Consider the following 16,231-nt stretch of genomic DNA (forward strand, 5'->3'; position numbering starts at 1 on the left):
GCCCGGACGGCGCAGCCGAGCCAGGGACCCCGGCGGCCGCAGCTGGCACTGCGGCGGGCGCGCCCCTCAGGGCCCACCGCCCCACCACTGCCTTCTCGCCGGGAGTTCACCGTGAGCGGGGAGGAGAGGGCGCGAGGGACACGCCGGGACTGACGAGCGGCCCCCGGTGACTCTCGGGGACGCCCCGGGCCCGCGGCAGGGCGGAGGGCGAGGCGGGCGGCGGGGGCGGGCGCCGCCGCAGGAGGGCGGGAGCCGCCGCAGGAGGGCGGGAGCCGCCGCAGTGAGGCCGCGGCGGGCCGCGTTGCCATGGCAGCGCTGCCCCAGCCGAGGGCTTAAGCGGGCGGCGGCGGGCCGCTGGGAGAGGCGGGGGGTGTCCCGCGGCCGGGCCTCGCCGGGAGGGGAAGGGGTTAAAGCGGGCCCGGCGCCGAGAGGGTCGCCGCTGGGGGCAGCCCGCAGGCGGGCTTGGGGATGAGCCGTGGCGGAGGCCGAGGGCCGTGCTCTGGGCGCGTAGGGAGGCTGCGGAGGTGAAGCCTCTGTTCCCTCCCCGGGCGGAATGGAGGCTGTTGGCGCCGCAGAGGACGTGTTTTATGAGGAAGAGGAGGAGGTGAACTGCTACGACTTCGAGCCTCTGCCGACGCTGCTGGAGGATGAGGTGAGTGAGGCAGGTGCGGGGACGGAGCCGCCGCCCTTGCCCTCACCTGTAGCGAGGCGGCCTTAGGGGTGACCCGCGGGCCCACCCTCCCCGGCGCCTCTGTCTGCCCGCGCTGTGAGGGCAGCCCGCTGGCTGCGCCGGGCCCGGGAGACAGCCGGAGCCCGGGGGCTCGCCCGCCCCGCCAGGAGCGGCCAGGCCGTGTCGACATAACTGTTCGATTCCCGTGTGTTCACCGCGGGTTCCTTGCTTTCTCCTGCCCGGTGATCCCAGCTGGCAAGTTGGGCTTAGTCCATCCCTGTGCGCCTTCTCCACATAACAGCAAAGTCATGGTCCTCGAGTGTGGGGAGTCTCGTAACTCCTGTCGTAGCCGTGGGTTAATGCTGCAGTTGGGAAGTACAGGTCCTTGTTGCACCTGCTAAAGGGAAATTTCTTATACAGGCAAAAGTGTTTCCAGTAGCCACCACCAGATTTTTGTACAGTCATTTCTTGCTGCCCTGTGTAAAAAGGCCTTGTCACTGGGAAATAAAAAAACCAACCAAACTGTTAAATCTGTTTGTTCAGTTGTTATGCCAAATAACCTGTAGCTACACCCAGGTCTGCCATTGTGTTTATCTGGTTTGTACTTAGTTTTGCACTTGCTTTTTCATAATTCTTTGTATGTTTCCTTGTGAAGTGTGTTCCTTACCCCTTAGCGAATGTTTGGGCAGAATGTTTTGGTTTTTTTTTCTTTTTTAAGTAAAAATTTGGTGAGCCATATGTGAGCCACTAGTTCCCCAAACCAGATCTTGCAAGCTTTCTTATTTGTTATGTCACGAACCCAAGCTGAATCAGGATTTAAAAGTGTGTTTGAAAATGAAAAGTCCCTCCCAGCTTTCATGAGCCATCTGATGGCTCAGTGGTTTGGCTCTTCCTCCCATCATCTGTAGTGTTCAGTGTAGTAGGCCCTCTCAGACTGGCCCATGCAAAATATAGAAGGAAGGTGGCAGTGGCATCCTTTTAAACATTAGCTTAAATATTTAGAGTATTCCTTCAGGATAGGAGAAGGCTGATGGCCAGCTCTTCTGTGTGAGGAAGACCTGAGCCCATTTTTCTCACCTGCTCAATATGTACTTTAATTGTGGATTCCCACCAGTCCCTTCTATTTAATTATTCCAGGCACATTAATATCCTCAATATTGTTGTTGAGAGAATGAGCATGACCTATCATCTGGCGATTAGAGAAGCTAATAAAAAAGGGCTGCTTTGAAGAGTACTCAGTGAGCTTACCCAGGCAGCTCAGTGTATTTCTTCAAATGTGATTAATTTAATGAATGATGTTTGCTGCATTTTCCATGATTCTGGGATAGATTAGTCTGAAGCTTGTGTGAATTATCTTGACAAAAAGACTTAGGTGCCAGAGAGCTGTGAATGCTGATGTACCTAACTCTCAGCTGCTTAGTCATTTACTCAAGCCTGTGCTTCTCATCACTGTACGTAGTAGAAAGAATGAGACTGGTGTCTGATGTATGTGGTTTACAAAAACCAGTATGTGTAGCAAGAAGCTGCCTGAGCTGAAGAGTAGGAAATATTGAGGGTGTATTTCAAATGCCTTTCTTTACTAGGATTTTCTTTGTCTCCTTAATATTTAATTTCAATTTTTTTAAGAAGTGGTGTGTGGCTAAGTAATTTGTTTTATCTGCTTGTTCTCTCTTTCTCTGCTTAATTACATATGCTACTGAACTGTTTTATACTTTCTGAAGAAAATATAAGGGAAAATTGAGAACTAAAGTGAATAATTAAAGCATGGTTGTCTGACTAGTTCACTTTTCGTAGTTATTAGACAGTAAATGCTTTTACAAGTGTCTTTTACTGATAATGAGACAAGAAAGAAAAAGCATCAGCATCTCTGTTACATAACACTCTCGAGTTTTCCTGTAACTTGAGTGAACCAACTTTCAGTGGTCCAAAGTACTGAAGTTGTGGCTTCTGCAGAAACTCCTGTGTTACAGTCTTAAAAGGATTATCCCCCCCCCCCCCCCCAGTGAAAACTTTGTTTCCATATTGCTTGAGGGGTGCAAACTAATCAAATGCATGTCTTGGTGTTTTCAGTGCTTCGTTCTCTACGAAAGCCTTGCTTTGCCACAATAGCAGCTTTAGTAACTAAAGTCAAGATCATGTGGTCATTTGAGAGATACATGATTTCTGTGAAGTAAATCACTTTGCATCCTGGAGCACTGGAAAGAGGAAGGCTTGCTGTGTGGTGGTGGTGGTGGTGTTTTGCTTTGTTTTTTATCTTCACCTAGCCAGCCATTGCTGATGGAAGCCACTGAACATTCATAGGCCTTTTTTTTTTTTTTCTCCTTTGTTTTGGGGTGGGCTTTTTTCTGTATTACAGAACTATCCATTCCCCTGGAAGGAAGATAACTTTGTCTGACATGAGATCATTGTCATCTTTCATTTACTCCCCAGATAACCACAAGACAAAGATGGTTTTGTAGGTTTAAACTGTAGATAATCACTACTGATGATTAATATCAGCTGTAGAGCTCAACCTCAAAGCTTGAGTCAAAAGAAATTCTGTCAAGTCTTGATTGTGATTGGAACTTTATATAGGGGCTGTCTTAAAGATTGCAGTTTTTATTTATTTTGCATCATATGCACAGATGAAACTCTCATAATTTTGCATCTTGATTAGTGAAACATTTTTTTCTTTTTTCCAGTTTTGGCAAATGCCATCACGTCACATAGCTGGATGATCCTAGGAGAGTTAAAAATAATTACTGGTTCATTGCTTTGGTCTTTTTCTTCTTTTTTCTTTTTCTTTTTTTTAAAAACTTTTTAAATTGACCATAGAATAAGCAGTTAGTCTTTCCTTTCCAAGCCTACCCTCATCCTACCTATTGGTTTGGTGATCCTCAAACCCTAATGGTTTGTGGTCCAGCTCCTTGTCATATGTTTATGTTTTCAGATACAGGAATGTCTGTACTGCCTTTCATGCTTGGAAGAAGTTCCCTGTAAAGATGTGCAAAACTTCCTCATCCACCCTCAAAATCTCATGGCAGCATTATGTATATGGTGCTGAGCACAGCACAGAGAAAATGAGATCTTTTGTGTTATAGACCTGAACTGTAAGGGCTTTTGCTGTTTGTTATTATGTAGGACTGAATTCAGTGAGACCAAGATTCTTGATTAGTGCTAGAAGGCACTGTAGTAATGCTGCCATTAGTAAATCAATCCATCTCTAGGCTGATGACAATGAGAATATTAAAAATAGAAGTTCAGTTACCCAGATAATAGTAAGTGCATTTTATTTCCTATCTGTGTTTTCTTGTATTTATTTAAATATTATGCTTTAGACCAAAAAGCAAAATACATTTTTTAGACTAAAGATTGGGCCTTATTTGAAGGATATTGAGTGCAATACTCAATTCTCTGAAAAACATGTTAAGAAACAGTTAGCCCTTCTGTAAATGATAATCCAAATATCATTGATGCTCTCTAGTACTGAGGTACATAAAGAAAGTTATAATTGTATTTTCCAAGGGATTAAAAAGGAAGTTCACTTATAGTTTAGGAGAGTAACTTAGAAATAAAGTCCGTAAACTATTTTGATCACTGAGAGCTCTGGGTATGATAGGGAGGCCTAGGACAACCAAAGTGTTTGGTTTTAGGTCAAAGAACACTTTTCCTATGGCTTGTTTGGCTTTTGAGTGTTTATTAAATGGTCTACATGACTAAACTTCACAACAGCATCATTCTTAAGACAGGCCAATTTAGAGGGTACTTTTTCCCCAATCACAGATGATAGGGAAAACTGCTGTGAAGAGAATTTTTAAGTAGTTTATCCAAAGGCACTTGGGAGAACTTAAGGGAGACATGGGTTAAAGAAAATGTTTTAACTTAGTCTCTCTGCTTTTACCTCTAAATGGTCTGTTTCCCGAACTTTGATGCAGTGTTTATGTAACTTACATAGCTCCCATAGTAAGTCTCTTTTTGATGTTAACATACTGTGATACCTTTGTTCAGGTTAACTCTGCTTCTTAAGAGACTCTCTGTGTTAAGAGCAAAGTCATGCACTTGGTGTTTCTTGGGGTGTTAATCAGTGTCCTAGAAAGTCTGAGAACTTGCTGGAAACATTACTTGTAGCCAATTGTGTCAAATGTAATCTGTGATACACAAAGTGTCGTGAAATCCAGGGTAATTTATGAATTCATATCTTGGCAGGAGAATGTGTCCCTTGCTGATATTTTGTCACTGCGGGATAGCTGTCTTACTGAGCAAGATATCTGGGCAATTTGCCTGGAGTGTTGCCATTCTCTGAAGAGCATTGCCCATTCTGCAATCTTCCAGACACTCTGCATCACTCCTGACACTTTGGCTTTTAACACCAATGGCAATGTATGCTTCATGGAACAGCTCAGTGGTAAGTATTTGTGTTTCCAGGCCATTTGTCTTAGAACTAGGGAAACTCATAGTGAGACACTGTAGTAAAGCATTATATTCTATTCTTAAGACTTATAATTAAAATAAAGAGAAAACAAAAACTTGTTTAGCAAAGGGTGAGTATAGACCCATATGAAACTACATGCTCAATTTTGTGATTGATGAACAAAGGCTTTTATGAGTTTGCTTAGAAGATACTTCCTAGTTATTTTAACATTTCTCTAGGGGAATGTAATTTATCTCCATTTTAAACACTGTAGGTTAGTGTATGTGTATCTGTGTGCACAAGTCTCTAGCTATGTAAAGCACATTCTTGGTCTCTTTCAGTTCTTCTCATTTCATGGATATTCTCTGTTTCTAGAGAAATCTGTCATTCAATGTATCTTGATGCCATAGAGAATGAGGCAATTCCAGTGCATGTTCACCATTAGGAAGGAAAGCTCTCTCTTGAATAAAGGATTTTATTTTTTTAAGGTCATGATTTTTAGACTTGTCAAGTGTGATGACTGACTAATAAATTATTTTTAATATGCTAAAACCCAGTATGTAGTAGCATGTAAGATCTTCAGGTATCGTAGCAGATGACTGGGGTGATGCTTAACTTAAAAAATGACTTCTGATTTCAACACAGTCAAAAAAGCATGTTATTGTTCCTGTTCCCTTTTCACATGACCATCTCAAGAGTCTTTGTCTCAAGCCTGTTGGGGATATTACAAAACAAACCCCAGCTCTTATTCTATAGTCCTTTTAAAATTATGTCAGCTTGTAACTGGAAGAACAGTTCTAGCCATATACACACTATTCAGGTTTTTGTTGTGATTTCTTTAACCTAATTTATTTTTAAATCTGTGTCAGAATAAGTGTTTATCGGTCAAAATCTAGATCACAGTATTTAGAAAAAATGGAGTACGCTAGCTTTGCAACAAATTAATATTTGTTGCCTTCTTTAAAATTAAATATAGTATTTCAAATGAGCATGTAACCAAATAAAATGTGCTTAATAAAGATGAAAATATATCCTCATAATTGTTGTGGTATTTGGTTTGTGCTTAAATTCCTCAAATATGAGAATCAACTTTTAGTTCCATGTTAATAAGATAATGTGGAATCAATTTCCTTTATTTTAAAGAGCTTGTCATAACTTGAAATTTAAAAAAAAAAGAAGAAAAAAGCTGACTGTGTATTCATAAGGGTATGCACTTGTTGAAGAGAATAAATCTAGTGGATGAAAAATGCCCCTCAGCTAAGATCTTTGCTTGCAGCTGGGAAAGAAAAAAAAATCAATTTCTTAAATGTTTTAGTCTAATTGAATAATTGGCAAACAATTGATCCAGGAATTTGCTATATTCAAATGCTTAAAATGTGGGATAACAATTCCCGTGCAAAGTTAATGTACAAAGATTTTGTTCCCTGAAGTCATGTTAGGCTCTGAGAAAGAGACTTGTCATTAGTTTTCTTTAAAGAAAATTGTGTTTTTCCTAGGAATGCAAAAAGTTATGTATATAGTCTATTTCACACAGACACACTCCACTGTGTCTTTTGACTTTCTCTTCCCCTTTCTCTCAGATGTTGTTACTATTTGGTTAAAATATTGTTTGTTAATTATGGAGGTTGTCCTTTTTGCTTCCCTATAGTTGTTGCCTTTGGATTTATTCTTCCAGAAGAAAATTATAACCTCTGGATTTGCTTGCCAGTGAGAGAAAATGAACAGCCTGTTGCCTCTGCTTTAGTAGAGTTCTGCTTCCTGCAGGTTCTGTGGTGCTAAAGTGACAAACATTCAACAGGATGTTCTGCCAAGGGCTCTGATATGTTCTAGTCTCTTCTAGTCTCCTGTCTTTGCTGCTTGAACCCTTATCCCCCAGGTCTGCAGTGCAAAATGGTGAATGGAAATGTCCCGTTAATCAAATCAAACTTGCAAGCCACAGCTGAGCCACACCAGCTTAGGTGATAAGTTGGTCCAAACAGCAATGTCTGAAGGCAAGAAGTGGTTAGGCATGGTAAATTTATTTCTTCAGGGGTGTTTTGTCTGTTTTGTTTCTTAGTAGGAAAAGTATGGTATCTTCTTGCAGGAAGTTTGAAAATAGCACTTTATTTTACTTACAGTACTGAAAACATGGCTAACAAGTTCTTTGTACATCAGATATGACTGAACCAAAGCACTGCTATATATACAGTTTCTTTCATATCAGATATGAGTGTATCATTAAGTCTGTATCACCAAATTTGTTTTTTAAATGAGCAAAGCTACTAATTTCTAATCTGATGCATTTCCTTTTGCTTTCAAAGATGATCCAGAGGGTGCCTTTGTTCCACCAGAATTTGATATCACTGGTAACACTTTTGAGGCAAGTTCATAAATTTATCTGTAAAATAGAGGGGGTTTTAATCATTTTAGTACTTCTGGCAGTACTAAATGCTCAGCATTCTCAAGGTATAATTGTAAGAAATTTAAAAATTGTGAGTAGTATATTGTGCTCTTATGTTTTGTGGAAATAAAAAGTAAACTTAAAATGCTGTATTAATTTTCTGTATAAACATTTGTTCACTAACTGTTAAAATGTGAGAATCTATTTTGGCTGAATAATGTGTTGCCCTAAACCACATCTGGTCTAAATTATGTTCACTGGTATCCTTCACTAGTTACATTTGCTTGTTTGGGGATTAGCCATGAACTTTTATGACTAAATATAAAATTTGTTTGCCATCGTCTTCAATAAAATAATTCATGGAAGGGTAATCAGCAATTTTATCTTTGATTTAATGAAGAAACAAATGACTATCTGTTGCTTTGCAGTGCACAAATGCTCTACATTGTTAAATCAAATTAGATTTAAATTGTTTATACTAATTCATTAGCCTCCCAAGTCAACCATCTCATTGCATGCTGCAGGAGTGCTTGCTTGCTAATATCCTTTTTTTAATACAGTAATTTTTTCTGGGATGTATTCTTAGATAATTCAAATGCTTTAATTAGCATCATGTTCTATGCAAGGTATAAAAAAAATTATTCTGTTTCTTTATAGTTCAATACAAATACCTTTTACTTTTTGTAGTTATAGCCTTCATAGTCATGTTTATAGTTCTCTATATTTCCTTTGGGGCAGGGGAGGGAAGGATAAGTGAACCTTAGAAGCGTGTAGTACTACAAGTAAGATCAGGATGTTAAAGCAGGAAGGGTAGTATTACAGAATATGACGTAGTATGATCTTTGAAGGTTAGAGATGCAATGTTTTTCCCTGTTGCTATGCTTTGTTAATATAGTTAGATAGGCCAGCAGAGCTCTAGTGATTTTGTGCTCTCTCGCCAACCCTGGTCTCAGGATGGTTTTTTTGGGAGCTTTTGGGGACACGGGCCCAATGTGGGTGAGGGTGGTCAGGAGGTGACCAGTACTGCATGTAAACTTGGCAACTGTAGTAGTCTTTATATTCAGATGTGGTTGAGGAAAGCAAGTCCCAAAGTCACCCAAAGGTGACTATTTTTTGTTTCTTTTTTTTTGTTGCATGTGTGAAGCTGAACTTATAATTTTACTTAAATATGTTCTCCATCCCTTGCCCCTTAACAAGCCTCCAAGACTTGACACAGAAACGCTTATAAGACTTGTGGAATTACTTGCTCCTCTGGCAAACTTGCATTTCCCCCCAACCCTTTCTCCTCCTCTGGGAGATGCTGAACTCTTGCGCACATAGCAAATAGATACACTGAAAGAAGTTCAAAGGCCAAGGGGATGGAACAAGGTGAAGTGGGGATTTGGGAAGACTGTAGGAATACTAAGTGACCTGAAATTTTACTTCTGTCTGATATGCAAGGCCATTGTATTCCTCTTGGGTAAAACTTGTCTGTGTACAGGTTTATTAACTCTTCTTTTTTGGCAGTACTTAAAAGCCTGTTAAGCCCCAGTGAATCCCAATACCAAGCACAGCACAAACAACAATTACACGGTCAGTGGAAGCTGTTTGAGTCAGGAGTGCCTCTGAACGTGACTCTCTCGCTTTTTTTTTTTTTTGCAAAGGTCAATGAAGGTACACATTTGCATGGAAGGAAGTCAACATGCTTGGTCTTCTCTATTGTGAAGTGGGGTGAGGGATGGGGGTGTACTGATTTCTGTCCATTGCTCCTAATTCTTAATCTAGCAAGTTGAGGAGCCTTGCAGAGCAGGGAGAGCAGTGCTACAACAGTGTCCTGTTGCCTCAGCTGTTTCTCATTGACCATCCTAGGACAATGCACAAGACTGAAAAGCTAGGGCTTTCCCTTTTGTTGAGGCAGAGGTATATAATTTTACTCAGGGATTTGTGTGCATTTTGTCAGACAGCTATGGAATTCTGAGTATTCATGGAACTTTCAAAACTTTACCTTATACTGCTTGTAGAGTTTGGTTGAATTTTAAGTACTTAAGTACCAGATCAAATTCTGTAAGGGATTCCGTGCTGACCTCTGCTTGCTTTTGCAGTTTCTAAACCCTAGTGGTTTAATCCTTATGTACTTTTTACAAGGGTTTTATAACACTGTAATCTTTCCAAGCTAGCTGTTTCCTTCTTGGTGCTAATACCTCAAGTTCTTCTCTTTTTCCAAAGGTATTGATACTTTTGTCTATCCCCTCAGCCCTAGTTGTAACCTCCTACTATGCAATAGCGGAATAGCACTGATTTATATACATCTCTCTGAGGAAACCCTGGGCCCTTATGCTTTCTCAGTATTATAAGATTCTCTGTACTATACCAATAAGCTGTCCTTTTTACAGGGGTGTCAATTTTTTTGCGTTACTGCTTGCTCCTTCCTTGGTAATGACCTTACTCAATTGTTCTTTGCTGAAGGAGTGCTTTTGCAGCTGCTTAGTATGCTTTTTTGAGAACAATGGGAAGTAGTGTTTGTATTGAAACTGTCCAATTTCAATATAAAGAAAAAAATAGTATTGCAACTATTAATTATGTTCAGGATGATCTTTGATAGCTGTTACTCCAGTGTCAAAACTCAGCAGATATAAAATATGTCAGCCAGAGGTCTTGCTTGATGTGAGTGTGGCCTATTTTGTGGCTTCTAAAATGAAAGCACACAATGAGGTTTGTATAGCTACTGGATGACTTCTTCCTCTTTTAACTCTAAAAAAAAAAAAAAAAAACCTCAAATAAAGCCACAGTTATTTCAACAAGAGATGTTTTGTTTCCTGCTTGGTGAATTACTGATCTAGACCTCTAATGGAATTGTGACTCCAGTCTAATTAGTTCCTAAACTTAGCTGGCACTCACAACCGCAAAAGAGTAGTAGACACAGGAAACAAATTGAAATGTGTTACTGTCCTGGTGTCTGAAACAACACTATTAAAAATTTCAGTTTCTAGTTCGAATTTCTAATAGCAAGAGATCTAAAGCTTTGTCCAAATGACAATGCACAGGACTGAAAAGTAATTGATTTCACATGGTCTGTTTTTAGACTTGTGCCTTGTTTCCTGACCTGCTCTCCATTTCTAAAGTGGGAATAACAACACCAACTTCAGTTACTGTTGAGAGTAGGAAGGTAAAAACTAGCCCTTTAGGGAGTTGTCAAGTTCAGCATCAGGTGTAGAATAGACTTTTTAGGAAGATGTTAAGAAGGAAGTAGCTGTGAAAAGGGCTTTTGGTGTCAACAGTGAAGTGTGGCTGAGCTTTCCAACTGGTGACTTCTTTAGTGCTGACACAGTTCCAGCCTGTGGGGTTGGAGGAAGGATTGCAGTTTCTGAGGGTCTCAAGACCTTGAAATGACTGTGTTGCTAAGCTGTTGGAGCAGCATTTGATATGGTAGTTCTGTTATGTCCTCCTCTTCCTGGTTTAAACATTATCACAGTGCAAGGGCAAAAAAGGCAGCCAGGCAAGTATCGTTGGTCTCTAGGACACCATTCGACCAAAACAAAGAATCTTCTGAGTATCTGTTCATGTTATTTTTTACCTCTAACTTTGCTGTCTGCTTAGAGACTTCTATTACCATTGTGCACTAGTAACTGCACTGTTAAGAACTGGTGCTGCAAATAGGGAAAGAGGAAAGAAACTTTAGCATTATGATCCATACTGTAACTCCAAACAAAAGGTGAATTTCTATACAGTACACTTATCACTTTCACTTTTATTCTTAATGCATATGCAGGTATGTACGATGTGGCTGTGCTCAGTAAAAGCTTTCTGATGACTGAAGCTGTTACTTGTCTGCACTGATGGAAAGATCTCACTTTCTACTTGTCTAAGCTAGAAGGTGTGCCTGTATTTGCTATAGCAAGTACTGACCACTTTTTTGTTCTCATTGAATCCTGAGCTAGAAGTCAATTAGAAACATCTTGAGTATAAGGACTAGCCTCTATCTTTTTAATGTTTTACTAGTATGCTACTGTAGAGAGCAGTACAGAATGTGCATTTTTCTGTTCTAGAAAAAAACATTAAAAGACTGAGATGCAAAATACAGATTTGAGGCTTCTTTTAAAATTTGCCTACTTGACTGTATACTGGACTTAAGCAATTTATCCTCAGTATAAACTGAGTCCTGATTCCCTCTTCTAAATAGGAAGAGCTTAACCTTTTCCTGATGAAAATGGTTTCTATTTAATTTTCTTGCCCTGGGCAGTACAGTGTTAGACTTGTGAAATTTGACCAATGGGAGGCCCAACAGGAATGGTTAAATATTGGTGAGTTCATTAATAGCCTTATTTCTATCACTACAATAAAAGTTTGCCTCAGGTTAAAAACATTGGCTGTCTCAAACCAGTTTCAAATAGCTATTTGTCTGCATCACAAAACTGCCATTGAGTCTGACACAGAGGTTCATTGATGTAGAACCCCACATTTCTAAGATATGAGCTTTCAGTGAGATGAAGGACCGATGTCTGCCATGTGTGAGCTTGCATTTATAATCTTTTAATAATGTGGCTATTCAATTTTACTTGTTCTAGTGAACCTCTGAACAGAAATCTGAATTTTCAGTCTTGTCTGCCTATTTTTTTAATATCTAAAGCAGACTGGATAATGCTTCTGTTTAATGACTTCTTCCATTATTTAGAGGTGATGAAATGCAGTAGTTCAGAAATCTCAGTATGCAGCAGGATTAAAACCTTTCAGAAATAAAAGAACTGAAAAAGTGATACAGAGTTGAATATGACCTTGAAGAGAAGAGGGAAATATGGGACAGAGAATGTAAAGAAAGTGAAGTTCACAATTTTCTCTGTTTTCTCATCTAGAACTTGTTCTTGCTTTTTGCTATCACGGCAAGAGTAGAGTATGCTGATCTCTCACCTGGGAGAGAATCAGAACCAGAAAAGGCTGAACACTGCCTGTCTCTGTGCTAGAATGTGGCGGCTGTCGACTTGCAGTTCTCAATGGGTTATAGCTGATTTATATTATTAAAAAAAAAAAAGGTCCAGGTGTTTCAACAACCTTAAAAATTCTGCACGAAGTGGTATAACTAGTGCAAATAGAAAAGACAAGTTAAAATGTATTACGCTTTTCCTGAAAACTAAATAGTTAAAATTCATATGGCTTATTCCTATGAAATATGATGAGGCAATTGGATTGATAGATGCCATGTGCGTGCAAATATTTCATATACATATAAATGCATGGGTTGAAATGCCAAATGAAACCTGCAGTTCTGGAGAATAGGTAAAGAAGGAAAGGTTCAGGGTATATATATATGTTGGTCCTACTGAAGAAAACTGAGGCGACAGTTCAGTGCTGCAATATTTCTCAATAACTGATCATTACTGAGCTGGTGTTCAAGTCTCAGCTGTTGGTCCTTCTCTAAATATGAAAGCCTTCGTCTTTCTCCCAAATCAAAACATCAGAAGGTGTAAAGGAAGTCTTGCCTTTCCCACTTCCCTGGTCTTTTAAAGTAGTAGCTTTGAATGCTGTGAGATTATCTCTACTGTTCTATTCTTTCTTTAGCTTTCAGTGCTGGAGGGAAAAAGAAAACTTTTTACGTGTTCCCCTAGAGGGGTTTGGGGTTTTTTTATGTGATGGGGGAAATAAGTCTTTTGAAACACCTAGTGCCTTTTTTTCTTGAGTTCTGTTTCCCTTAATTTCATGTAGCCTCCTCTTGAGACTAATTCTATCTAACAGCAGCAAGGCTTGTCATCAGCAAATGGTAACTTGTCTCCTCCTGTAGTCTAAACCATTCTATCTTCTGAGTGTTATTTAAAGCTGTCTTTTCCTTCAGTGACAAAAATAAATTACTTTTATTTAGTTACCTATGCCTCTGCTGTGCTATAGAAGAGGAAATGGAATCCTCCTGCTCTTGCTTTTACATCATCAGCCCAACTGAGGTTCCATTCTTAGTACTGAGTGAATATCACCCTTTAGTTACTTTACACAAAGAGCTACCCAAAGGAAGAATATGAAGCCAACAGGATATTTTTTTTACAGCAGTCTCTCTTCTTTTTTTTTTTTAATGTATAGAATATCTTAAAGTTTATAATTTGATTACCTCAAAAACCTACAGCTTGTTGCTTAGTTCTGAAGTTGGGCTTGCAATATTGGTCTTTTCTAGCTGGCTTTTTGAGCATATTGATGGTGTTTTTATAGTTTTGCTTTTAATCTGAAACACAACTTTTCATAGACTGACTTCTATTTTTATCAGGAATAGTCTGTCTCTTAGGCAGAAAAATATCCTCAGGAAAGAAATGACTGACTGTACAGGTAACCTGCTCCATGAGGATATGTAGTATTTAAGGTTTCTTCCTTACTCAGCTATTAGGTTCCTATAAGAAGGCATTATTAAAGATAAGATATATGTTTTCCTTAAAATTGAGGAAGATTATCCTCTCATGTACAAAAGCATTTTTCAGATCAGCTTATTTGATGATTTTTGGTTTTGTGAGTGGAAGATTGGGAGTGAAAAGAGAACTTGGTGTTCTGTCTTAAAACAATTGGTTCTTGTGGTTGTTGAAGTTTACTCTTTTAGAAGCGAGGAGCTATATTGGATAAATTTGCAGATAGTTCCCATCATGAGTAAGTCTATGGAAAAGAGGACAGATTGTTTTTTCCTGTTATGCTTGTGCAGTGTCATAAAACTTAAGGTTCCTTACTGTGAAAGATGCACAAATGTTTTGGATCAGTTGTTTTTCTCCAGTCTCTTCCACATAAACTCTTCTGATTAGTGCTGATACTTTCTCAGCTATGGATGAAGTTGTCTTCCTTAGTCCTAGTGGAATTATCTGTCAGATTCTGGTGCTACCCATTCAAACTAATTTCTTTGGTGGACCCATCATCATACTGGACTTACTGGCAGAACTTAATTTTCTACTGCATTGTCCACTTATTTCCATCATTTATTTTTTAGAATCTTCAAAAATGCTTTATAAGCCTGAACCCTTAATGGCAACATGAAGACCTTCAGCAAAATTGTTGCTTGTCATTACTTGATATAAAAAACTTTCTCATTCATTAATTTATGTCTTTTTTACGTGGATATTCAGGTCACTAAAAGATCCATGATCACTGCTAGACTGGATCTGGAGACTTTAGACTCCCTGGAACATGACAAACAATTCATTTTTACCATTTGCATGAACTGAAAATAGAGCCATTTCACTAGTGTATGAGAACATTCATAAATACCACCTTTTTGAAAGATTTGGGAACAGATTGATTTGGAAGTAGATGACAGAATGGATGACTTCCTGATCTCTAGATAAAATTTTGAGACTAGTCCAGTTTTCACTGTCAGTTAGATGGTTGTAGAGTTATCTTACTAGGTTGCTTGAGATTTAGTCAACAGAGCCTTCAGGATTATGACAAAATGGCTGTCACTCATGCATCATTCTCCTTAGTTACAGCATTTCAAAAAAGCTTCAAAGAACAATTGAGAACATGCTTTTGAAGTTAAGGATCTTGTCTCCTGGGAAATGCATTGCAAGTGACATAGGCTTTCTCAGATGACCACTGGAGCAGGTTTTAGACTAGAATAGTTCAGCTGGAAGGGACCTACAATGATCATCTAGTCCAACTGCCTGACCAGTTCAGGGCAGACCAAAAGTTAAAGCATGTTGTTAAGGGCATTGACCAAATGCATCTTGAACACTGACAGGCTTGGGGCATCGACCACCTCTCTAGGTAACCTGTTGCAGGGTTTGACCATCCTCTCTGCAAAGAAATGCTTCCTAATGTCCAGTTCAAACCTTCCTGGTGCAGCTTTGAACCGTTTGCATGCATCCTATCACTGGATACCAGGAAGAAGAGCTCAGCACCTCCCTCTCCACTTCCCTCCTCAGGAAGCTGTAGAGAGCAATGAGGTCACCCCTCAGCCTCCTTCTCTGCAAACTAGCCCAGCCCAAAGTCCATAGCCGCTCCTCACAGGACATTCCTTCCAGCCCTTTATCAGCTTTGTTGCCCTCCTCTGGATGCATTCAAGGACCATCACACCCTTCTTAAATTGTGGAGCCCAGAACTGCACACAGTAGTCCAGGTGAGGCTGCACCAACACCAAATATGGCAGGATAATCACCTCTTTTGACCAGCTGCTTATGCTGTGTTTGCACTCCAAACAGGTATAAACCTGTTAGTATATACATACTCCAGGATTCTTCAACTTTTGAGTCCTTTCACCAAGTTTTTTTTTAAAAAAAAAAACACCCACAAACAAAACCGAACTCCTCCTTTCTCTCAATTGTAATGGCAACAGATGTCGCCTTTTTACTAAGGCATGCTAATCTAATCAATTTTTGAAGAAGCACAAGAATTAAATATGTTATACTTCTCTTGTAAAATTTTTTTTGTTTGTGGGCTATAAAGTTCAAGTCCTATCACATTATACATGTGTTCTATGCCTGAATAGAGAAGAAAGACCAAGGTTTATTACTGCAGAAATCATTCCCCTATGAAGCAATCAAACGGGGGGGGGGGAACCACAAACTAAAACCAGCCTCTTCCCCCCAAAAACCACCCCAAATCCTTCCTGTTTACCCTCCTCTGTTTACATTCCTCATATATACAATGAGAGCTACCTACTTATTTGTTATTTCAGTCACCTACAGCTGTTCTTTGAAAACAGGTGTTTTGAATGTGTTCTTAAAAAGATTTTATGCAGTGGGATAAGTTCAGAAGTGTTTGGCCAGCTTTTTACATTTGCAGTTCTATATATAGTCCTTGTAGAAAAAATCTACATAGATTTTTCTCCCTCAAAGAAGAAAGAACTGGTTACTGTTCA

The 16,231-nt window shown here is 39.6% G+C and overlaps 1 protein-coding gene across 7 annotated transcripts in view; it reads left to right on the forward strand.

The window, feature by feature from the left end:
• The first annotated feature begins 316 nt into the window (after window positions 1-316).
• KNDC1 (kinase non-catalytic C-lobe domain containing 1) overlaps window positions 317-16,231 on the forward strand; it is a 68,305-nt gene continuing 52,390 nt past the window's right edge. For all 7 annotated transcript variants that reach the window (XR_008577930.1, XR_008577931.1, XR_008577932.1 and 4 more), the window contains exons 1-3: window positions 317-652; window positions 4,856-5,054; window positions 7,361-7,419. Coding sequence is in view for 4 of the 7 variants with exons in the window: in XM_054832555.1 (XP_054688530.1) it covers window positions 554-652; window positions 4,856-5,054; window positions 7,361-7,419 (357 nt within the window). In the remaining 3 variants the exon portion in view is untranslated. The remainder of the gene's footprint in view (window positions 653-4,855; window positions 5,055-7,360; window positions 7,420-16,231) is intronic.

This window comes from Grus americana, chromosome 7, assembly GCF_028858705.1.
Source record: "Grus americana isolate bGruAme1 chromosome 7, bGruAme1.mat, whole genome shotgun sequence".
Lineage (NCBI taxonomy): Eukaryota > Metazoa > Chordata > Aves > Gruiformes > Gruidae > Grus > Grus americana.